This window comes from Ornithodoros turicata, chromosome 5, assembly GCF_037126465.1.
Source record: "Ornithodoros turicata isolate Travis chromosome 5, ASM3712646v1, whole genome shotgun sequence".
NCBI lineage: Eukaryota > Metazoa > Arthropoda > Arachnida > Ixodida > Argasidae > Ornithodoros > Ornithodoros turicata.
This window is the reverse complement of record NC_088205.1, coordinates 65,770,518-65,796,250: the sequence shown is the minus strand read 5'-3', so window position 1 is coordinate 65,796,250 and position 25,733 is coordinate 65,770,518. Positions and strand designations below refer to the sequence as shown.

General features: G+C 46.7%; 1 protein-coding gene and 1 non-coding gene across 6 annotated transcripts; both read left to right on the top strand.

Annotated features, from left to right (window-relative positions):
• Positions 1–5,544: 5,544 nt before the first annotated feature.
• LOC135396139 (glutamine synthetase-like) lies at positions 5,545–23,879 on the top strand. Of its 5 annotated transcripts, XM_064627174.1 has the most exons (9): positions 5,608–5,640; positions 6,209–6,297; positions 8,679–8,799; positions 11,233–11,398; positions 17,049–17,216; positions 18,233–18,382; positions 19,282–19,409; positions 19,467–19,669; positions 23,222–23,879. In XM_064627174.1, exons 4-9 carry the CDS (start codon positions 11,245–11,247, stop codon positions 23,502–23,504), a joined length of 1,086 nt encoding a protein of 361 aa, XP_064483244.1. In that variant the 5' UTR covers positions 5,608–5,640; positions 6,209–6,297; positions 8,679–8,799; positions 11,233–11,244; the 3' UTR covers positions 23,505–23,879. The 5 variants fall into 5 exon arrangements, with proteins under 5 accessions (XP_064483246.1, XP_064483243.1, XP_064483244.1 ...); XM_064627173.1 differs by lacking the exon at positions 6,209–6,297 and having other exon boundaries at positions 5,556–5,640; XM_064627176.1 differs by lacking the exons at positions 6,209–6,297; positions 8,679–8,799 and having other exon boundaries at positions 5,545–5,640.
• Positions 16,046–16,116, top strand: Trnag-gcc (transfer RNA glycine (anticodon GCC)). The gene has a single exon. It is a non-coding gene; the product is annotated as a tRNA-Gly (tRNA).
• Positions 23,880–25,733: the final 1,854 nt, after the last annotated feature.

The window sequence follows — 25,733 nt, the reverse complement described above, 5'->3', positions numbered from 1 at the left end:
CTCCGAAAAATAACACGCGCTTGCTCCTTTCTTTTTACATCTACCAGATGTCCCAGGGGTATAGAAAGTGAGACACTTTTCGAAGTTACATTGGGCACGTACAGGTAACGTCGTATTGACTTGGCAGACATATGCGACGTGTGCGACCTTTGTGGGACGTACCTTGGATATTTCTGGTTTAGTGGGCTATAGATAGTACAAAATGCGAAGCGTTTCCTTTTGGACACCTTTTAGGCGGTGAGGACAGTGTTACTTAGATAGCTCCATATTAAATGGGCACTAAAATGCAAAAACGAGTTCACTTCAAATTACGTTACACGCAAATTATGTTACACGCTTTCTTGCTTCGGCACTAAGCAGTGAACAACGCTTCAGCTCGTGCATCGGTGTTTTTAGTCCACACTGCGCGTGGCACGCCATGGAGCAGCTCCTGTGAAAAACATAGCGCGCGTTGCGAAGCGAACTGGCGTCGCTGTCTGAAGGACGGGAAGATAAATGTTGTCAGTGGAACATCCGCGAGAACTCCCCTATGAAAATGAAATTTGCCTGTCTGTTGACATCTTTTGAACATTCTTTGGCTTTTCTTTCGACTTTCATTTCCTACAGACAACTGTACAAATTGTTCAAACACTGGCTGTAGACGGAATTCGGCCTTTCCTTTTCCTGAATGTCTAAAGAGGTCACACAAAGGAAATCTATTGACTGCCTTTGGACTTATCTTCTCTTTATTTTCAGAAGAAAATAATGTATAGGTGGTCCAAAAGAAACGACAAAAAAAAGAAACAAAAGAAAAAGAGAAAAGCGTTCCGACGGAAGAAAGAACAAGAAAACTCGTCTAATGTTGAAGGTGGAAGTCTAACCTGGCGTCTATAGGGCGTATATGGTCTTTCTGTGCAGCGTGGCGCATTCATAGCTACACCACTTTGCGGCATTGCCTTTCAATAACAACTCAAAACACACAGCGACTCGATGGTCGCGCGACTTTTGGTCATCAAACAGGACAGCAACGCCAATGCATCGCTATGACGTCACGCGTGAAGCCACCTCTGAGCACGCAGCATGCAAGCACTAGTTGATCCTACTCTTCGTTTTTAGGGCGAGAGCAGTACTATTTCTCAATTGTGATGTGGGCAAGCTTTCGCTTCTCCCACCCTACAGTTTGCACTAGAGTTTCCTTCCTTCCTTAGAAAAAAACAGATACCATATATTACTTGTCTTATGCGAGCTTCCGCAAATTCGAGTGTCCTGCTTGTCTCTGAGTCAGAATGAAGGGTGAGGTGCCCCAGCTTAATTCGATTACACATACATGCAAAACTGAAGTGAGGAATTGCTTGTAGCATTAGCTCAAGACAAGAATAACACCTGTGTTTGTAACTACTTTCGGTTTGAGACATCCAGTACGTCCATCGAAAGACACACCTGTGCAGTGAGACGGCTATTTGCATCATGCATTGCATGGCAAATTACCAACTGCACAAGTTTGACTTTCAGTGGACATACTCAATGTCTGAAAGCGAAAGCAGTTACAAACACATGCGTTATCTTGGTCGTGAGTTCATACTCCAAGCAATTCCTCACATCAGTGTTAGATGTGTGTGTAATCGGATTAAGGTGGGGTACCTCACCCTTCATTTTGACTCAGAGGCAAGCAGGACACTCGAATTTGTGGAAGCTTGCAAGATAAGTAATATATGGTATCTCGTGATAAGTGTGTAGGTAAGTGTGCTTGTTATCCGTATCTTGCCTGTTTCTACTCTGGAGTCAACAACTGAGACACGTTCTAAAACATTGCCACATTGCTATCGCACTGAGGTGGAACAACCCATCGTAGGCTCTCGAGGTGTGCCAACACCGCTGTGCTTCGCAATTAGACCACCTGCATACTTTACCAATTCCCTCCCCAAAGTCCCCTGGATCTTGTCCACTTTAGGTGCGACAATTTGCATAACCAACGACACCCGACTAGCACCCGAGTTTACCCTTCCGAATCTTGATGGGGGGTCATTTAAACCGAAAAATTCATTACGGTCGTAATCATATAGCAAACGGGAGAGCACTGCAGCAGGCTTACCTGTGGTCCTGGAGATGGTCCGCCTAAAATGTTGATCATAGCGGCAGAATTGAGGCGCGTACACCACTAGAAGCTCTCTACTGAGGCAGATGTCCCTGAGTAATGCACTGCACCTGTTATGCACTGCACGGCGGCACTGTTGCACATTTCTACAACCCTGGCAACAGAATGGCTACACAGGCGCTCGTCGGGCTCCTGTGGGTCGCAGACTCCACACAGACACCTGGCGATTTCAACATTCTAAACTGTTTCGCACATCCGACGGCAACCATGCAAAGAGATACGTCACCTAAAAATGTCATCCCGCGGGTTAGCCGCAGCCACATCTCGTGGATGGTCGGCGGGTTCCAGAGGCATTGGGTCCGTAGAGTATGGGTCATCATCCAGCATTAACTCGTCGCCGCTACCGCTAACATGTTCGTCAGAATCTACCCCAGACAGAGAAACATCACTCTCGTTCACCGACTCCATGTTCGCTCCCTTCGCTTCGCGATCGCCAAACAGGCGCGCTGCTCGCATTTGCCCAGGGCACACGCTGATTGGCCTTATCCGGGTGACGTTTGCTCCCACTTTTAGAGAGCGAGGGCGCAAGCATTCCGGTTTCTTTTTCATCGGGTTGCGCGAAAAGTACGCCGCGGATCGAAATGGTATTTTCGGGCCCACTTAAGTGGTCGGCAAGGAATTAGAATTCGCATTAGTTTCGAAATTGACCTCGGAGAATGCGACTGTCCCTTTAAAATGCTGGAGAAACGATTTCATTCATACTTACTCACTGAAGTGGAACTTGATGATGCCGTCCACCACCCTAAAGCCTTTGCATTGCCAGTGTTTGAAGAAATTTTGCGACCCCAACCGTAACCTTTCCCTCCCAAGCCACATGTGCACATAATAGCTCACGATATTTCACGATAGCTCACGGGCTCAGTAGTTAGGGAAAGTTTAGGAAGATGAGTATACACAATCTTCTGTGTCTCACCTCATACAGTCAACAATACAAAAATAGTGTGCTTTGCCACAGGTGGCACTTTATTTTTGAAGCGGTGTGTGGGCAAGCCTACTCTTGTCCTATCCTACAGTTGGCAATACCCCAAGCAGCGCAATGTACCGAAAGTCGAGAGCTGTAAGGGTGGAGGTACGCGGTGGCCACTTTTCAACATCTGCCAATAATTTACCAAAGCTCCGGCAATAGAAATTATGTACGCTGTATTAAGACATTTCTATGAAGAGACAAAGCACAAATATTCGATAGAGGAAGGGAGTTGCCTCAGGACAGAAGCCGCCGATATTTCGAACAGAGACTGTTCTTCTTCTGGGCGCCCAGAAGAAGAACTGTCTCTGTTCGAAATATCGGCGGCTTCTGTCCTGAGGCAACTCCCTTCCTACATCTCTACCGGTTCGCTCGATTTCTACCCATCTAAATATTCGATAGATTTTGTTTTGAACAGATGTCCTATACGGAAAGTGGGTGCAGGGGGAGTAATCAAAAGAAAAGCCAATGGCTGTCAATAGATGCTCACAAGGCGTACAAATTTGTGTCTGTGTGAAACAACGCTTCCCGACAGCCCACCGTAACAAGTATGTGATATAGAATATAGCCAAACTATAAATGACAAATGAATTGAAAGAAAAATTAATCGCATAGGGCCAAATGGTAAGTCTATAGCATTTCCAAAGACAACGTGTCTGTAGCCGTTCAACAGAAAAAAGGCTATAGACTGTCTGCACCAAATAGCTAAAGGGAGAATAAAGAGAAGAAAAAGCTCTATCTAAATAAAGTCTATTACCTGTTTGAACTTTTTGCTATAGAAATTCAATAGCACGTCCATACTTTTTTTTCATGAGGAATTGTGGGCTACAATTCAGGTGAATCTGTATTGAAAAATACAGCAGTGCGCATGATGCCGCGCATGTACGGAACACCGCGATCGGACCCGTTCGAAATTCACACGCCCACGATAAGTACGTACTTATCGTGGGACGTACTTATCGTTAAGAGAAGCGCGCGTACGCGCGCTTCTCTTGCTGTCGCATTCATATCTCTACGTTTCGGGCCTTCGAAACGCACGATCACAATCATCTGATAAGGCGTCAGTGCATGCCCTGCTACGAACTCACGTGAAGGTCGACCTGGCGTATCAGTGAGCTCGATCACGCCGCATATTAGTGCATTCACCGGATAACATCACAGTTATACGTAAACAGAGAAGGTGTGATGTTATCTGGTGAGTGCGCTAACATCGGGCGTGATCGAGCTGACCGATACACATGTCGACCTTCACGTGAGTTCATAGCATGACCCGCACTCACGCCTTATTAGATTATTGTGATCGTGAGTTTCGAAGGCCCGAAACGCCGAGCAATGGCTCTCATCGGATGCCACCAATCTTTGCCTCCTGGGTATCCCATTCATTGCCGCCAAAGACGGCTCTGTTTTCATTGCGTTTTCCTTCTAAACAGTAGCGTTGTGTGAACTAGTTTTGTTTGATGATCGCACTAATTGAAACACGGACTTTCATATGAGAGAAAGTTGTTTTTGCATTTTAGTGCCCCTTTAAGGATGCTTAGGCGAGGCGAGTCTGAACGGACCCTACCTTATATAGGCAAACGAAAACATCAGGATTTAGGAATACCTTGCACGTGCACGTGCGCAATGCAGAGGAGCGTAGAGCAGAATGTTCACTGAAGTATTGAACCTATTACAAGAGGAAGCCATGCCAACTTATGCTGGGTATCCCATACCGACTGACTCTCTGATGTTCCTATTTAACATGGTCGGTGCCATGGATATATACGTATACATTGGTTAAATTATGTTTGCTCCAAAGTATAGTCACGTCCATGTTATTCACGTTACATACACACTACTCTGATCGACCTTATAGATTGTCAGATCTCTTACTCAAACTACCCCTGCCTCGAACAAATTTTGGGATTTTTTTTTTTTTTTACTATAGCGAGTTTTAGTACATCGTACGCTATCGCCTTTGCGTACGTAAGGAATAGCGCTGGTGTTTCTGCGCACTGCACGAAGCTCTCTTTCTCTTATGGCGTGCGCAGAACAATCAACGCTATCCCTTACGTACGCAAAAGCGATAGCGTACGATGTACTAAAACTCTGTAATATTTACTTATTTAACTATTTAATAGTTAAATTTAATATAGAAACTGGAAAGGTAGGACCTGCAACGTACTTTCCTGCTAGTGCAGTGTATCTTCCTGCCGAAGGAAACAATAAGCATTGTTAAAACTTTACGCCATATCTCGGAGATCTCATACGTAGTTCAGAGCGCGGAAGGATATGGTTGGACAGAAAGCAGTTACACGGCGCCGCCGTTGCGTGATTCGTGCGTCGCTTCAGTGAATTCTTTTGTGACAGGAATAGCTTTTGCTGGCCTTGACCAAAAAACCTGGATGTAACCACAGCTGGATGTAAAGGACACGAGATCTGGTACAATGACTCCCCCTCTCCCCCCCCCCTCTTCCGCGCAGATGCTCTGTCAGAGTGTGATGCTCCATAGAGAATAACGTACACGTTTCCAGCATATACTTCGACTCACACTGCTCGGCGGGTAAGTTGAGTTCGGTTTTACTAGAGACATCGATCAGCTTCAGAATGAGGCACAGCCCATTGATCATGTATAGAGGAGGTTGTGGCTCTCCCTACCCTTCTTTCTCCAACTATATACATGAGAGAGAATTCTGTTACGACAAGGACGTGTCACCATGTTATACACCTAGCTCAAATCTACGATATTAGAGAGTCATTTTCAGCTAATCATGGTGGCAAAAAATCGTGTAGGAAGTATAGATGGTTAAACAGAGACGGAACATTGTTGAACATATTGATTTTTTGTAGATTTTTTGTAACGTTCAATGGTATTAGATTTGTCGTTGTGAGGTGGCTGTATTTTGTGAGTGATTACACACGTGAACGAGGCACGAAACGCGATTTTTTATCATCTTAATTCTGAGTCCTTCAGGACAGTTTCAGGTTCAGAAAGGTCGACATCGAAAATCTAGGCCCCATTAAATCGCTAGCAATTAGCGTAGTCTACTAGCCGAGACATACATATGATGCAAACTGAACAAATTCTCGCGGTATACGATTATAAAAAATGTATGGTGTATCCCATATAGATGCTGAATGTCGCAGAAGAGAAGACGAGACAGAATGGAACGGCTCTGGGTTCTTGAACAAGAATTACGCGTACAGACATAACTTTTCGGTACTCGCACCGGCCGCTGGATTTCTATCGATATACAGTTTTCAAGTTCACAAACCACTTCCTTATCATTATGTATAGCAGCCATATAAGGATATATTTCCGGTCTATTTCCGGCTGACATGAGGTTGTGTATTTCATCGGGGCTCCACAGTGACGAGAAACGCCACACTTATAGTGCTGTTGCAGCACAGTTTGCACAGCGCCATTTCGGGCCCAAGCGCGGCCACGAATCCAACAGTAGTTTCAGTAGCGGGTCTTCCGTGGTGCTACACGGAAAGCTACAAAACCTGTAGGAAATCCATAGAAAAAGCGGTGCATCTTGCCAAGTGCGAACGACTCGTGACCATGTATTTGAAAGTGCCGCCGCCGCCTGCTATAACTACCGGGCATTGCATATTTTGGAGCGCTGACGTTGCCAGAGCTCTGAACGTTGCTGCTCACTCGCGCCACCTGGCACGCCGAAACAGATCTATACAGTGCTGGAAAAAGTCTATTAGTAGAACCGCGATAACAACAGAATGAAAAATGCCTGACAGGCACCAGTTGCTTTCTTGAGTGGCTCTTAGAGATCACTGCGAAAAACAGTCAAGTGTCCAAAACTGGAAAATGGGTTGTAAAATCACCGTTCTTCGACAAGAACAAATGCGCTATGTATTGCTTTGGAGAGCCAAATAGTCAGGATAATAGCGCCATGTTTCTTGTTGTCCCTTCCGTTCGTCGAAGCGTTCGGATAAGGCAGGCTGAGAGACCGCTCGAACCCCAAAGTTCCCCCCTCCCCCTATGCCCCCCGGATAACGAATTTCTGGACGGACGAGTACCGCGACTGATGCATCGTTTTTTGTAAAGGAAGGCATGAACTCGGATGAAATTTACAGGCAACTTCAAGTGGTGAAGGCTGCAATAAGAAATCTGTGTAGTGTAGATTGTTTAAATACAGTCGTACGTACATACGTGCATGAATGGTGATCCCTGCTGTACTTCTCGAGAACGGACACATGGAACGCTTGAGCAGTGAACTGTGAATACTACCGCGTTCTCAATTGTGTGAGCATCGCTCCGAAGAAAGGGCGCTCAGATTTGATCACGGTACACATCTTCTTTCAGTAGGACAATGCATATTCTCCATATTGCCCACACAGCCACCTACAAATTGCAGCAACTGGGCTGGGCAGTATTGCATATCGTCTCGGTCGATTTTGTTGTCGATTGTGGAACATCGCTCCGAAGAAAGGGCGCTCAGGTTTGATCGCGGTACACATCTTCTCTCAGTAGGATAATGCGTATTCTCCATATTGCCCACAGAGCACCTACACACCGCAGCAACTTGGTTGGGCGGTGATGTTGATATTGACGAAAAATAAAATAAAAAAAAAGTAGGAAGAGATTGAATTCGTCACACGACAAATTCTGCTACTCCCATAAACAGACCCCCCTCCCCCCCCAAAAAAAAGGGAGAATATAAAAAGGAAAACCCCCGCTTCGTTCACGATAACTATCCCGTCCCAGTCGATTTTTATATTTTGGATCTCAAAGGACTTTTGGTGCCAGGCATTTCAGTAACAACGACTTTGTGAAGCACGCTTTATTGTGACCTGTGCAAGTAGAAAAGTTTCTACGATGAATGTGTCGAGGGGCAAGGCAAAATGCTGCGTCAGTGCTGCAGCAACGATTACATTGAGAAATAATGTAATTTTCAGACAAAAGTGTGTCCTTTTTCTGCACACCGACCAATATACTGGATTGGCTGGAACACCTTTCATATTTGGCTTACATGCAGTAGATAATGATTTTTAAGCAAACGGTGCGAATAACTTTTTATGTATACAGGGTGTTTCACCTAACGCCTTGTAAATTCCTATTTAAAAAAATCGAACCGTCTGAAAACGATGGTATCAACGGTATTCATTTTCGGAGAACTTTTGCCACGACTTAGGGCTACTTTCATTCTATAATTTTAATTTCGTAGTTTTTTTCTTAATTTTAATTTTCTTTAATTTATTGTTAATGAATTATAAGGGCAACTTCTTTCGCGGAAAGTTGAATACAACTCGAAATTTTGCAAAGTTAAGGTAACGTTTTTGTGCCAGAAATAGACAGCCCCATGTAGCAAATACATCAACCCGGACACGTTCCGTATTGCACTGGGAACAGCTAAACAATGTGCGAAAATAGTCTTTTTAAGACGCGCAATTGCCGGCCGCCCTCATTTCGGAGTCAACAGAGGATCGTCGCCCCCACACAATTAGTTTCCCTCTCAGCGTCACGATAGTAAAACCTCTATCAATCACTTACAACCTTCAAGATTCTGAATGCAACAACCTTCTTTTCATAGTGTAGTGAGCGTATTGCGCTTAAACACGTTACTTCCGCTCCGCGAGCAGCGGACGGAAGTTCCATAGGAAAGCCGGCAAGGACAGAACACAGAACCAGCTGCTTTCTCATACAGTTACAAGTACAACGAAACAACGAACTCCTGCCCTGCTGTTCCTTGGTAACTCACTGGTACGTGGTACTTTTTCCTAAGCATCGTCGGTGCTGCCTCCTTCGTCGTTTGAGCAGATATAGCGTCATCCGGCATTGCCGCGTAATTTCCGAGGGCTTGCGCAAGAGGCATATCGTCCTCCGTGACGACTGTGTTTCTGCTGCATTCGCTGGTATACAGTTAGAAAGCAATGGAATGAAGCTTTCTGCACGATTTCCTGGACAGTCTAGTATAATACCCTGTACTCACACGAGCGATATTCCCACGGAATATTCTAATGCAAGGAAACATCATCTCATGGGGTAGAAGTTTCGCCGCATGTGATGTTGAGCATTCGCACGTACGGTGCCGGAATATTGGGAGTGACGGCGTACTGCGCACTCGGCAGACGACATCGTCCTTTCCTGTCGTCTGCTAGGGAATATCTTGTGGACCCCGTGGTTAGCAGTGCACGAAAACACACGACGTTGAGCCCTCGCGCTTTGCGTAGCAGCAAAAGGCTATGGGGTCTTTCGCGTCTTCCGCTGGAGTATTCTGGGAAATGTCACCCGCGTGAAGAATGAAGAGAGGGCCAAAGACTCAGCGGATGGAATGAGAGGGGTGTAAGGGTATACTAATCACAGGCCGGACACATCTGAGCGCCGTTCTATAATGAAAATGGGACTGCCCAATGGGACCGTTTTTTGAATGGATCACGTGTTTTCCGGCTAACTGGGTTTCAGATAAGCGGAGCATGACTGTGCGTGTGTATTCCCACCGGCGACATCCCCACGGAATATTCTAGTGGAACGAAAGTGAGAACACTGTTCATTTGGATGGGACGCGGTTCCGGCGTGCCTCGTATACTGAGCATTCGCACGGCGCAGGAGTAGTATGGGGAGTGTCGGACTTTGCACCAGACGACGTGACGCACCATCTGCCCTGTTGTCTGCTACGGAGTGTCTTGTGGCAACTCCACCTAGATACAGAAGGCCTGCTTATTGACTCCTCTCCCTCCTTCGCTACGTGGACATATAAAGTCAGAATTCGTCTGCTACCGCGATTCGCCGTTCTGCAGCGTGCAAATGATCGCAGCTAACTTGGAGCCTGCAGACGTACCTGTATATGTAGAAAAAAGTGCGACACGCTTTCCAGAAAATAATTTTTGAGAAAGATATTGTACCGCTTTGCGCTTTATTTCGAAGTTTCCCCATTTAGTACGCTGGGACGTTCAACCACTAGTCGCAGACGACGGTGGTTCGTCCTCATGGCCATGACCGCTGAAAGCACGTTCATGATTGGCTACCGTAGTTGAAAATACGATCCTGATTGACTGATTCTTAGTTGTTACGTCACGTCGACGAGTGAGCAGTCTTTCTCTATCTAGGTATTGTTGCTTGTGGCCGCAGGATTGTGGCTAGAAGTATGATTACAAGAACACGAAAAGCCATGATGTAGAGTGCTCGCATTTATGCGTCACAGAAAGCTATGATAGTTTGTAATCTTCCTCTGAAGTCTCCGGGGGGATGTGGCTATAGCTTGAATGCACGGTATCGGTGTGTGCACAGCGTGCGTAGGTTGTAACATTTACTAGTTGCCGAGGGAATGAAACGTGGAGGGCGAAACACATCATTGAAACCTTACAATGCCCAGTTGCATATGTGTCTCTGTGAAGGTGAGTGTCAGTGGCTTACCCAGAATCCCGAGCAGGGGGGGGGAGGGGGGTCATTATTTCATTATTACAGTTTCGTCATAACAGCTTAACGTATTATTATCGATATATGTCTAAAGCTACAATAGCAGGGCTCTCCTGGTAGGGGGTACCCTGGTAAAAAAGTTAGAGGGGTGTTGCAAAGCATTTGAGGGTATTGGGTGTGTGTGTAGGGGTGGTCTGGGGGGCATACTTATTAGAAGAAAAAGATGGGACCCTTCATGGGAGTTGCTGATTATGACATTGTCGTTGTAATCTAGTAGGTTATGCTTAGGGTTTCGGGTTTTCAGATTTCTCCAAGAAAATCCGAAAAATGTACGCCAGTAAAATTTGAAGCAATTTGGATTTATCAGAAAAACTCGGCATTTGTTGCTTCCAGTAAACCAGTAAGTGTGTATGAGCCCTTCTGTTTCTTAGATAATTGGAGAAGATTTCGAGGTAATGTTTGTCAGCCTATTTTGTGTGGCGACATGCTGCACGTACCGCAGGGTAGGACTGCAGATAATTTCGATCACCTGTAGTTCTTCTGACGTGTGTTTCTTAGCGTGGCTTGCTGTTTGATGAGGATATAGCATGGTGTAACTGGTAGCACCCCACACTGGAAATCAGAGTGTATCAGGGTTCGATTCCCTTTAATGAACTGTCATTCTTTGTTCGCGATTAAGTTGTGTCACCAAGCAGAAGAGCCTCTTGACCCTTCACTAGACTGTTTCTCAAGTGTGCGCTAAATGCAGCCCCCTCACGATAACCGACGATCTTGTAGCGGCCAGGATCTATGGAGTCCACACGTGATGTCGTCCTAAAGAAGTACATGAAGTTGGAGCAACCCGAAGATGTCGTCTTCGTCACGTACGTCTTCGTTGATGGCTCGTTGCAGAACGTTCGCTGCAAGACGCGAGCCCTCAGTTTTCAACCCCGCACTCCTCAAGGTATATATTAGCCATACCCTTTCTGACCCTTTTTAAATCTGTTGTCACGAGGTTCACACGCACACAAACATGGATGTGAGTATGATATTAAAAAGTTTTCTGACACCATTTTTGGATTGTCCCTTGACCTAAGACCGACCTTCTGGAGCTGAAAACCAAACAGTATCTCCACCACCTTTTGTGTGTCGGAAGTTCCTGTGACTCAGTTGTCGGGGCAGCCCAAAAATGCGAGAGTATTCAGGGCGAGTTTTTTTATACTTTACATATTTTTATAATAAACCCATAAGAGCTACCTAGATGGTAAGCAGGTGACCAACCCTGCAGCGTCGCCTTCAGAGTACCCTGGACTGCGTTAGAACCTGTGTTTGTGCTTGGGGGTACTCTGGATCGGAGTTTGTTGAGGGCGGCGGAGGTACATTGCTCAAAGGCAAGAGCGGATAGCAGACTCAACTTACTCAGGTATCTATGCGACTCTCGATGAGGTAGCTCGACGAAAGCAATGCTTGGTGTTCACGTACAGCTCCCTCATACGCCAATCGTTAGTGTACCACATACCGATGCTTCACAACCTCCCTCTCATGACAGAGCATGCCCCACAAATCATTCTTGCAAAGAGTAGTAAGCTATGTCTTGGCGTTCCTCAGGTAACTTCCAACGGGGTAGCCATGGCAGAGGCACGGGAACCCCTATACCCGTTCTCAGGATGCAAGAGTCGTTTCCCCACTTTTCTCGACTGGCAACGCGTCGTCATTGCCATCCTCTTCTTCGAGCCATATTGCGACGCTCCAGCTCTGCGTCCACTCATGCTATTCAAGTACAACGGTTCGTTCGCCCTAAACACAAGCAGCACGTGCACCCAGCTGTTCCAACATGGGCCTACAACATCCTGAAGAGAGGGTCAATATCCCGGGACTACCACGCCGGAAAGATGTATCGGCTCATGTCCTCCGGCAGCTTATTCTAAACTTAATGGAGAGGTCGTCGGGAAAAAAACTCTTCACTGATATCTATACAACAACATCTGGCTCGTCATGTGCGTTCATGGTTCTTGAGATGAATGTCGAAAGATCAGCACGGCTGTCACACACCACCTCGGCTTCAGCAGCTGAGCATCACGGCATCCATCTGGCTTTAAGCTTCATCATTTCTCAACATACGTGCTCTCAGTGGTCTCTGTGCAACGTCTGAAGATGTGGCCTAGAGTCGTTGACCTCTACGTTCGTCACAGAGTCTCCGGCCCTAATTGTTCATGATGTGTTGCACCTATATGATGCCACAGTCTCACACATCTTCTCACACCACATCTCTTCTTGGCCGACAGGATCTGCTCGATCTTTGCTGTTGTACAGGGTGGACCCCGAGCTGTGCTTCCAGGTACCTCCGTCGTTTCCTCGGCAAGCAGCGTGTCTCCTGCATATAGGCTCCGGCTGAATGTCCCATACAGCGGTCGGTTGCTCTACAAACTGCCGAGTCACCATCTCCAAACTACAGTGAGTGCGATGTTGTCGAGGGCACAGAGCACATCCTCCTCGGGTGCTCCAAATATGCCGACAGTCGCAGGACACTAGAAGAAAGTCTGGCTCGTCTGGATGCCCGGTCATTTAACCGTGTAAAACTCCTTGGTCATCAGCCATTCAATCATAAAGCGGCTGCATTGAAAGCGCTCCTACGTTTGAAGAAACGCGTCTCATCGACATTTTGTAATACTTTTTGGTCCCTCGTTTGCGACAAGTGTTCCCACAGGTTTGGGATGTTTGTCCCCCTCCCCCCCCCCAACTACTGGGTTTTCTTTTTTTTTTTTCAACTGACTGCATGGCTAAGTGGTCTGGGGTAGCCAGTCTGACTTCGTCGTGACCTACATCCCTTTTTTTTTCTTCCTCTATCGCATCACATCATGGGTTTTCACAGGGGGTCATGCGGCCAGGCGGACATCCTGTCGGAAAGCGTACGCAACTACTGGACGAGTAATTACTTAAAATTCATTAACTTCTTAATTAGATGTTTTCGGTGAAATGCAAGATAGCAGGATTGGAGCCAGCCATTATTTAAACCCACCCTGTTTTTTTACATATTTTGAAACGAGCTGTAACGAGAACGAATGTTGAACTGAAACGAGATGTAAATCGCAAAATTTTGCTAAGCAAATGAGCCGGAACCGTCCGAAAAAGCAGATGCCAGCGTGGTCGAATTGGTCAAGGCGCTTGACCAGTTATCGAGAGTTGTGTGGTTCGAATCCCATAGCTGTTTGGCTTTTTCGATGACTGTCCTACTTCAACTGTTCATGTTCCCTGGCAACTTTAGGCATTTGTTTTTTTCTTTGTTTGCTTGTATGTTCCAGCCTCAGAACAATTATTTTTCATCACGAAACCGGGTGCTGCTCTGGTTTCGGCTCATTTGCATATAAAAATATGGCGATTTATGTCTCAAAGTACGTGCCCATTTCAAGATTTTTTAGAAAGAGGGTGGATTCAAATAATCATTGCCTCCAATTCTGCTCTCTGGCATTTCACTGGAAGCATCGATTTACAAAGTTAATGAATTTAGCCCGCCTGCCTGATAGCCCGCCTGCAGAATGACATCAGAGTTGCTTACACAGCTAAAAAAAATCACAGGACGGTTACAGTTGTGTAGCGCGAATTTCAGCGACAGCTGTTGTGTGTGAATGTTGACATTGTGGTAAGGTCGACAGTTGGAAATTCTAGTGGCAGTAGTGCATGGCAAGTGAACGGCAGCGCTGTGACGTCATTCTTGAACCACAAGCGATCGCAGACCGAGAAGCTGTACCCAAATGGGCTCTCCCTGAAATGCCTAGTGAATTCTTCGTGGCTCCTTCGGCTTTCCCTTGCCCCTGACGCCTTTTTGCCTCCGCTGTACGTACTGCAGGGTCTTGCCGTTGAGTCCCCCTTGCCTCTGCTTCGGCGGCACGCACGTTGGGATCCTGACGTCGCACTCTCTTGCTTGCAGCCTTGGCTGCAAGACGAGCTGGGTCTTCGCGAGCGCTGCGCTTCCGTTCGAGTTCGCGTGCCCGCCGCAAAGACTGTGCGTCACCAGGGCCCGGTATCTGCATGACGTCTGAAGCAGAAGCAGCAGTGAAGTGAACCACTCAAGCGCCACTTTCCTCCTCTTCCCCTCGGCGCGAGATCAGAATGAGGGACCGTCCTAGTTGAAAACCATTCCACGTTATCCTGAAACACGCACGTGCGTGAAGATATCCACCCCCGAATTTTGATATGCAAATGAGCCGAAACCGCTGCGACCTGGAACGCAGGGGGTACAGCCCTCATTTCACGTCAGAGGGCCACGTGATTTGGAGCGATGGAGATGATTGGAGTAGGTGCTGACCTACGGGCCAGATAAACCGCTTTCCCGCCCAGATAGGCCTCCGTCGGCTTAGGTGATGCGCTTCTCAGGCGCGCTTTTTCAGTTTCGGCTCATTTGCATATCAAAATTCGGGGATGGATATCTTAACGCAGGGGCGTGTTTCAGGATTTTTTAAACGTGAAATGGCTTTCAGATAGGATGGTCTCTCGTTCTGAACTCCGGCTTTTGCCCGAAATCCCATAATTAAAGAGTTAATTAATGAATTTTATTTAATAAGTTATCTTCTAGTTGCATACTTTCTTCGAGGGGATGTGAGCCTGGCCGTAGAACTCAACTGCAAAAACGGCATCTATTTTGCTCTGCTAGTTTTTTTAATAAAAATTATGTAACGAATAAAAATGAACACTCTGTATACAAAACACAACGAATCCCCGTTTACTGTGTTGCCTCGTAATTTACAATCTAAGAGCCTTTCGTGACAGTGGCTTGCTGGCAAATACCTTGGCCATATCGTTCTTGTCCGGTGCTCACATGCGGAGCATCGTCCTGTATGACCCATAAACATTTAATGTGTGCAGGGCTTTTCTCGACATCCACAAAAATTTTGAGGTACATATAGGTATACATTGTATACGAATACATAGAGTGGCGGCCCGTGGACGACGACGATGACAACGCGCCATGGCGTATTAGAACAAAGAAAAAAAAAAGCAGGAAAGGTCAGCCAAACGGTATGTCGACTTGCTATTCCGCAAAAAAAAGGAAAAAAGAAAAGAAAAAGGGAATACTATAGGAGTACCACATACCACCTCGTCTACAAGAGCAACGGCCGGCTTCCGACATGAGCGTCAACCAGACTCACTTTGTCAAACCGGTTGACTTAATCATAATTGATGTTTTTTTTTTAAAGGTTCCCCTCTCGTTTCCCGAATATACACCTACTCTGTGTATTCCAAATGATCCGTGCTTAGGAACTAAAAATTTAGTATTTTCGGTTCTAACTTTTTGTAGCGAGCGATTTCGGAGTGCATACAACTGAAAATCGGCAGATCAAACTGTTGGTAGTTTTGCAAAATACTATCAGTAGTCATATGAGTGCTGTCTAAATAATTCATAGTGTCATTCGGTCATTCGTGATCTTTTGACAACGCTTAGCGCCCACGATGCGAGCGCTTCTGGCGGCTCGGTGCAGAGGGCGCTTTGGGGCGATTGAACAGGCATCTTACAATATAGGAGGCTCTGCTTCTGCCCTTCTTAGCATGAGGAAATCCACATAAGCATTGCCACCTCACCTGAACACAAATCGTTAAAGCGATAATTTCTATGGCGTCGGTGGTTCAGTGGTAGAATACTCGCCTGCCACGCGGGTGGCCCGGGTTCGATTCCCGGCCGACGCAATTTCATTTTAATTTATTTTTTCACATCCTCTCACTCCTTCTTTCTCCGGACGACGCCGACGCCGCAATCTCGAGAGGAACTAACATCTGTCGCTGTAAAAGTCTGTAAAGAGTGAAGAAACACACCCTGTATACTATATGCATACATAAAAGAAACGGACTACAACATTATGCCGTACTTTTGTTTTTGTAACAGTGAAAAGTAACATGCCAACAGCGGGGGTCAAATTACAACTCTCAGAAAAAGATGGCTGTTCGCGCCATACTTCTTTGTTCGGAACTAGCCCGGACATACTAACAAAGAGGCCAAAAGACTCCCAGGGACATTGGCAACTTCCGTCATTAATAGAACTAAACGGGCCGGTTGGTACATAACTACTTGGAGGCGACAACGGTTTAACCACGGACTAAACACACAGAGACAGAGACACGTCGCAAAACGTGCGTGTGTTTAGTCCGTGGCTAAACCGTTGTCGCCTCCAAACTTCCGTCATCTTTGGGGAGGCCCATGTACATATAGATACAAATGACGATTCTCCTGTCATGAGCAACTGTCTTTCAAGATATTGCTTGACCTCCCTCAAATGTGACTGCGAAGCCCCGCTGTCTCGCGGTGTCGAGCTCTCTAAATAGTGTTCTCTTATGTCGCCGTATTTACGACGGGGTATACCACACCCATCGAGCTGCAGGGTATTTCAAATAGCCAATGGCTGAGCTGGTCATGGGTTCTCCACAACGACAATAATAAGAATTCTGTTGAAGATTAGATAACGGACAACATAATTAGAAACACCCGACGAAGAAATTGCCTAATAATCGAAAGCGTCAAGTAAATATGCGTCTGAATTCATGTTGTCTGTAACTGCTTGACGCTCAGTTTTCATGGTGTCTTCTGGCGTATAACACTTCTAGATGTTACTTTCTCTTCCCAGAATGTCCGGAGTGGACCTTTTGTGGTATAGGCACCTACCAGTACACTGACGCTGGCCCCAAGTCGGAGTTCTACCTCGTCCCCGTCGCACTTTTCAAGGATCCATTCATTGGAGGGCGTAACATGCTCGTTCTCTGTGAAGTACTGGACCAGGATCGGAAACCTATACGTAAGCGATATGAGGGGTAGTACTACCATAACTTAATGTCTCTGAAGCATTGTGGGTCGATGTCCAAATTTAAAATCGCAAAATATATACTTTACTCGAAGCACGCTACGCCACTTTGTCAATGTCATCTGCTTTGGCCTGTGGCAGTCAACTGCAGTGTCGCACTCCTGGCACCTGAGAATGGGGTGGGGGGGCGAGCTGCTCACTAACTTTTATTTTTCAACCACGGCCATTGACCCGGGAATGTAATGTCTCCAAACTCCTGCCGGAATACGAATTTACGATCGACTCCTGTCTCCGAGCTTTGGCTCAGCCAGTATACGAGGTGGTAAAAAAAATCCACTTTCCTCAAAAACGTTGGACTTCACCCTCTCTGCCTAAAAATTCAACTTTCCTCAATCATTCGGTGCAACTGTTGCTAAAATTGACTTACCCGTTCTTGTTTTATACCCTGTGTTATATCACCTTGTAGGTAATTTACTTTCCCAAAGTAGCAGCTTGTGCGCCACGCATTGGTGGAACGTATCTGCGCACAAATTTTAGAATAGCCGACGCGTGTACAGTTGAGACGGCGAGCTTCTGATTTGTTAAAAACGTTCAATTGGCGCGCTTTCGTCAAGCCGCGCGATAGGTATCGTAATATACCTTTACCCGACAAACGTCATCATGACGTTGGTAGACAGACCGAAACCGAAACAAATCTGAAGGGGAGGGCTGGGTTCCACGAATGGGCACTTGTTCGCAGCCTCCTATTGAAAGAAAGGTAGGACCGAAGGTCGCGTCCCTTTCAGGGACCATCGTAATCCCCTCAAGACCATGGCTTTCGAGCGCGATCTTGTTCGCCTCTAGCTTCGAGCGTAATTCCAACTCTACCAAATTGGTGGCGCTGTCGAACACTATGACGTCATTTGTTTACAAACAGGGAGAGGTATATTGCCCTACACACCTGCACGCACGAAGAAAGAGGGTATAGCATGTATGTCTATATATAATACATATGTTGTGTTTTGCCGCAGCTACCAACACTAGGAGATCTTGCTACAAAGCAATGGAGAACGCTGCCGGCGATGAACCATGGTTCGGGATTGAACAAGAGTACGTTATCCTTGAGAAGGATGACCGTCCAATAGGCTGGCCCAGAGATGGAGGGGAGGTCAAACAATACGGTACGTATTAGTGTAATCTTCAGATCGCGGCTCTTTTTGTTGAAACGTTAATTACGTGTATAGCGGGCTGTAGATTAAAGAAATCGACGCATACTCACACCTAGTTTTTATGGCCAACACGGTTGTAGAAGCAAATAATCCTAAAGAGAAAGCGACTACCTCAATTCTCGCGCACGCCGCGACGGTATTTCAACTCAAGACATTGTAATACTTCCTCCAGGAAGCGTTTCCCCTTTCACAGTGACCGTTATTTCGTGTACATCTAGTTGTTCTTTCTCCCAGAAGGTTTCCGCATAGGCCCCAGTAACTATTATGTTTGAAAGTCGAAAACTCGCCTCACAGAGAATCCCCCATGCAAAAGAACAAGAGGGTCGTTGACTTATTTCCTGACTTCTGGAGATTACTGGTCAGAGCTGAACGGGTCAACTTTCCCAATCATCCACGCGTTTGCTGCGGTACAGGGGTCATCCCAATGATGGTTACCGAGGGATGATCGCATGATTTCTGTGGTGGGTGGTCCTGCGGGACTACCCCAATTCCAGAGCAAGATGGATTGCACCCCCCCCCCGTGATTTACCACTATCCTGTTTCCCCTCCCCTTTTCGCCTTTGCCTTTTTACCTCTCCCCTCGGTGCAGAGAGTCGCAAGACCTGTGCAGGCTAACATCACCTTCCTCAAACATCACCCCCTAGAGACTGTTCTGCGCAGGTCCCCGATATTGAGCTCTGACATAGCAGGCCGTTTTTATAGGCTGGCGCAAGAGCTCGTGGCGAATCAAGGGCGAAGTGACGCATTTAACGCGCGTTATGGGGATAACGACAAGTAGGAGGTCGGGCTCCAGATGCCCAAACATATCGAACCTCCAGCGCGCGATTACAATCCTTTTCGCTTTGTCTCAGGACCCTATTTCTACGGCGTCGGCACTGGGAACGTCGCCGGAAGATGTGTTTCCATTGCTCACATGAAAGCCTGTGCGTACGCCGGTGTCAAGATATGCGGCGTCAATGCTGAAGTTCACTTAGCTCAGGTGAGGCAGCCTAGTGTCCAACGATGTAGCGTGGGAACTCATATATTTTCTGATTAGTGGGAGTATCAAGTAGGGCCATTGCCTGGTGTCGAAGCAGGAGATCACCTATGGATTTCAAGGTACATCTTGCACCGCATTGCCGAAGAGTTTGGTGTTAAAGTCACCTTCAATCCTAAGCCTTACTATGATCCGGACTGGTTGGGCTCTGGTGGACACATCAATTTCAGCACGCGCCAAATGAGGCAGATCGATGGGATCGCGTGAGTTTACACTTTCGTCTACTTTGTAAAGTAAATGTAAACTAGACTGTAGACCGGAACATAGAACAAAGCTTTGCGGCCATAGTGTCCGGTAATTGTATCCGACACCTTGTCGTCAAACGTTCGGGACGAACTATAGAGTATGTTACCTGCGCAACGGATTGGAAGCTTGCCTACAACAGTCACCCATTTGTGTTGCGACATAGACCGTGATCAAGGAGGGGTTTCATATTAATGTCGACTCACTTCCACAGTGTGTTCTATTTCACAAACTACAAACTACATTGCGAGCATGATGTGGCACAATGCAGATCAGCGCCATTTCCACAATGAGCGTCATGTGCCTGTGCCATGTCAAGGCCACCGGATGCCCTGAACCTGTTATGCGGCCTAGTTGCCTTGCCATGGTTGACGGAAAAATCATAAAAAGGGCTGCCTACCTGTGTCTATGCCAATGGCTGACTACTGATGGGGGCCCGTCCCTCTGCACACTGCCGCTGAGATCTTTGCTGTGACTGGGGGAACTCCTAGTTGCATGCTACGGTATCTAACAGAGCTGATACCAGATACCGGTACAGTGATCCAATACCAGATGCCTATTTCATTCACCTACTTGTAGATTAGATTAGATTAGAAGTAGAAAAAATGGGGGGATATGTTTATTAAAGATAAAGGAAAGGTCAGACAGGCCAAGGCCGACTTGCTATTCCCAAAAGAGAAAAAAGAAGCAAAAAAGGAAAAAAAAAAGGTGTCAGGGGACGATGGGGTGGCTCATGTCCTTCAGGTAGCGCATGAGGGCTCGGGTGACTGCCCACTGTCTGTAGTGCCGGACAGGTCCCAGCAGCGTCGCCAGGGAAAGTGGCCTAGGCAAGTGAGACTTATGGCGAGAACGGCTCGGGGGCCGGCGTACCGCTTGCAGTGCAACAGAAGATGGCATATGTCGGCGACTGCAGCACAGCAGGGACACATCGCGGACGTCCGTCTATCCATCTTAGAGAGGAGCAGCGGGGTCAGGGCAACATCGAGGCGTAGGCGATGGAGGATCGACTCCTCCTGTCGCGACAGCCGCTCGGAGAGGATGAGTTCCGTCCTCGGGTCGATGAAGTGGAGGAACGTGTTTGCCGCTACAGCGTTTGAGCTAAACGCGAGGGTGTTGCAAGACGTCTGGCGGTGGATCTGTATCAGGCAGGCCGATGGAGTGAGAGGAATGGTCGTGGTCATAGTGGTGGCAGCTGCCCCGTGCGCGCCTCTCGCCGCAGCGTCAGCGCAGGTATTTCCCGGCAGGCCGATGTGGCTGGGGTCCCATTGAAGCCACACGCTGTGGCCGGAGGCGGTGAGATGGCTGTATGTCGTGAGGGCTAGGGAGCAGATGTCTGTGACGATCTTGAAGCAAGGAGAGGATAATATTTGCAGATAATTTTGCCTTGCTGTCCGTAAGCACAAAAAAAAAATGGAAAGTAGGTCGCACTGGTGCGACCAGCTGTTCCATGACGCTTGATGTGTGAAACCATTGAGTGGTTTCTATTTATGTTCGATCCCTCCTTTACTTGTCTACTGTAATCTAATATAGTATCATAATTTAAGCCTCTCCTATTGTCCTTTCCTGCCGTTTACACGGGTGTTTACACGGGTATGGAATGGCAGACTCGTTCGGTACTAGTCACGTTCTCTGTTTGTACCTGCCATTGCAAAGTGGCTCCGCTCCTTCTGTCAAGTTGATCCCTGGAAGGGGCCACAACTACACAGATTCCACAGTGTTTGCGAAATGCACATGTAGGACAAACAACAACAAAAACTTTATTGTGAGATGATGAATGGGGAGTTTCATCTCCAGGGGCGATACTCTATCCCATTGATGGTGGTGATGTGGGGAATGGAATAATAAACCCCTTCACAATAAGGAGCGAAGTCCTATGGTATCCAGAAAGGTGAAGAGAGCTTTGAGGGCAGGGTGGTGCGTTCCTTCACAAATTTTTTCAAAACAAATGGCGTTCCTTCACGAATTTTTTGCGGACGATCTACCGAACGGATTTTTGTTCTGAAAACGGTTTTGGTATCTGGTGACCGAAGAGATCAGATGTTCTCGTTGGAGCAACTTCGTAGCTTTTATAATTAAAAAGTTAATTATTGAAAGTTAATTAAGACATTGCCTTAGGAGTCTGTGAAAGCCCCCCTAGGGAGTGCCCTTCAGCATATGCTATGTTGCAATTGATTTCATCTCAGAAAAAGCGATTGATATATTTTTAAAATATCTGTTCACACTTAGCGTGGACACCCTGTATATACGTCTACCACAGCACAACATCGATTGAGAGGCTGTAGTACTTCGAACAATGTCATCCCCGTATCGTCGTTACTGTTACTTCAGTTATGAGTATACTCCTGATCGGTCTTGGGAAGTAACTTAGTTAAAAGTAACTAGTTACTGGAAAAGTAGCTAGCAACTGGAACCAATTATTCTTCCAGAGAACATAACTTTGAGCTGGAACTAGAGTTACCTTTTTCAGGAGCTATAGTTATACAGTAATGAGTTACTTTCAGAATCGTAAGTTTTTCTTGATAATTTGGAAAGAGCTCGCATTTTCTTTCTCTCCCCGTTGCCGCATATTATTCGTGGCTCACATCTGCTCCTGGCTCTATAAGAATGGAGATGTACGTGAAAAGGGTGCAGCTCTCACCGCGTGTGCACCGCATGCATCAGGAGGTGGCACTCTACTCGAGGTTACCCGTGGTGGTGACACCTCACTATGCAAGGACATGCGAGGATACTGTGAGCATATCCTAGCCACGGCAGTGTTGCCAAACCTTCGGAGGAACAAGCAGCTCAGCGATTCCGCTAGAATCCCCCTAAATATGTTGTGCATTTATCTAAAATCGGCTATATGGCGAAAGGTAAAGGACTCAAATGAAAGGAAATTTTGGTATTGCTACAATGTAAAGCGTTACCATTACTCTGATGTCAAGAAAACTGTCCTGGGGTGAGCGTTCCCAAGCAAGCGCAATATGGAAGAAGCATTGGTGCCCTCTGGTGCCCCAGTTGAGTTGCAGTTTAGCATTCGTAAGGATGCTTGGGAATCAAATGGGACAGTCTTACAAAGATAAGCTTCGACCGGCAGCTGTTGCTCAAGTGGTACCTGCACAAGCATAGTGCGAGTATATAGCGAAGGATTCCGAACAAACGTTTTCCAACTGGAGTTTTTTTTTTGCTGTTTTTGGAAAGTAACTGTAATGTAACTAAGTTACTTGGAACTGTAATTTAACTTGTTACTATTTATACAGGGTAACTGTACATGTAACTTAGCTACTTAATTCCTGTAGTAACTGTAACTCAGTATACTTTTTCGAGTAACTTTTCTCAAGACTATATACTTCTGATAGCTAAGGGCAGCAGTTATCAATGTACAAATCATTGTCCTTGCAGAGGTCTCATATGTGATGAGGCAGAGCTCAGGCCTTGTAACCTACGTTGACAGAGGCCACAGAAGTGTTATGCGACTAGCGGTGGACGCCATGTACCAGAAACACAGCAATAGCTTCTTTTTTAACCCACAGATTCATCAAAGGAGCCATTGAAAAACTCCAGGCGAAGGCAGACGAGCACTTGGTGCTGTATGATCCGGAAGGTGGCAAGAGCAACGCAAGACGTCTCATAGGCACATTGGGAACCCCAACTAAGCAGTTCGACGCGATGGCATCGTCTCGCGAAGTCAGCATCCGCATCCCGAGATTGGTGGACGATGCAGGTTGCGGATACCTGGAAGATCGCCGACCAGGTGCCAACGTAGAACCTTATAGGGCCACCGAAGCAATCGTCAACACGGTTTGCCTTAGTTAAACCGGGTACCATTAGCCATTAGTAGGTTATTTTTGCCAGAAGAGGTAAGAGGATACCCAAGGCTCCAGTTAGCGGGCGAGAAAGCAAGAACCTAAATGGAGCAAAATATTTTGCCACTTTTACAACTTTCAGTCGTGCAACTTTGCTTTCACAACGTCTTTCACGAAAATCGAATCAGCAGTTCAAGTTCGTTCTTTTTCGTGACATTAATATAACTTTTATTTAATTCTGCATACGATGGAAATAGGCTCTCTCTGCACATTATCGTGTTCGCAATGCGTTGTACTGTACCACAGTGTCGAGTTTCTGCATCCTGTATCTACGTGGACATGTATTAAATGTCTCTCAACAACAACTTTATTGAGAGATGATGAATTGGAAGTTTCATCGCGAGGGGCGATACTCTAACCCGTTCCTGGTCATGACGCGGGGAATGAACTAATGAGCCCCTTGAAAACCTGACCGTTCCCCCTAGCTCACCGATCAGTCAGGGCCTCTGGATGAGCTTGTAGAACGCATGGAACGTCTGAAAAGCCTTACCGATACCCTCGTGGGCGTTGACAGTTCACTTGAACCCTTTTTATCGAAGAGGAATTCGAGCAGGAATTTTGTCTCTTGACGATGATACCACCGCACCGTTTCGACTCTAACCAAGCAGAAGCAACAAGTTCAGATTCCACTTATGAATAGTAGAAGGTGTCTAATATACTGACGTTTTCCACACGTATTGGCTAAACTGTCGACCAGTTGCTAAAGAAGCCCCGAAATTTGTGTTTGTGAGGGGAAGAGTTACCGGCTGACGTCACAGTTCTTTTATCGTTCGGTGTACAGGGTCATATCGGCGAATGGACCATTATCACACTCGCGTCATATCCTAGCGGTTGCCCAACGAAACACGCTAGGCGCCCGCCAAAATGCAGCCGGCGCGATCTTGGCGCCATCTATCGAATATGTAGGGAACCATCTTCGGCGCCGTCAGGGTCACAGAGCATGCGCACAAGCGTTGTGAAAAAGGTCCATTGCGCTGGTCGTTGTGGTGCAGAAAAAGTTACAATGGCTCGAGCGTGCATGTCACACAACTGCTTCAATCCAAAAGCGGTGCAAGACGGGGTAGTTGGCCTTGGATTAGTTGGGGTAGACGGGAAAGTTGGTCTTGGTCACTGTGAGGTGCAGCCAAAAGACACGAACAGGGATTAGATTAGAGATTAGACAAGTAACGTAGAGGATACAACTTCTACAAATGTTTTCTGTTTCCAAAAGTTCCTCCCTCTACCCCAAGCAGCAAAATGTACTGAAAGTCGAGTGCAATAGGGGTGGACGGGTAGGTGGAAGGCCTTGAACAAACTCGTGAAACCAAAGAACACTGATAAGACACATACCGTCCACCCCTGTTGCACCCGACTTTCAGTACATTGTGCTGCTTGGGACGTTACTTGTCTAATCTCTGTCCGTATGTTTTGGCTGCATCTCAACGTTATGCATCAATCGAACGTGCGCTACGTTTCATTGGTCCTTCAGTTCGCTGACAAAAAAAAAAAAAAAAAAATCTCTGCTTCAACCATTCGCTGCAGACGACTGTCTTACGACTGTCCATGGGACTGACTTAATTTCTTTTTCGTTCTTTCGTTTCGTGACGAATGAGAACGTCACACCAGCTGATATTTTACAAAGATTACAGGCACAGTATGGGGAACAAACGATATTATGGGGAAGAGTGTACGAATGGTGTAACCCACATTGCACAGACTTTGCGGAACAGTAGTTCCACAAAGTCTGTGCAATGTGGGTTCCCCGACAACAGTTCTCCGGGACTCCTGTGACCAGAAGGAAGCGCGCACGGCAGTCCCTGAGCAGCTGCTGAACCGGTTTCAATCCGAGGGGGAGGAATTTCGCAAATCAATCATCAGTTTTGATAAAACCTGGATGCATCATTTCACCCCAGAGACAAAGAGAAGTGGCATGGAATGGCGACATAAGGCTTCCCCGCCGCCAAAGAAAAGCAAGATGCAGCCGTCTGCTGGGAAGTCTATGTGAACTGTCTTTTGGGACATGGGCAGCCTCATCCACGTGGGCTTCTTGGAGCAGGGAGTCAGGATTAAGACCCGGTACTACTCCGCGTTGACAAAGGGTGCCGTATGAAACGCAATTAGCAAGAAAAGGTCTCGTATGTTGTCCGGAAGGGGTCATTCTTCTTCATGACAATGCACGTCCTCACACGGCGAATTTGAC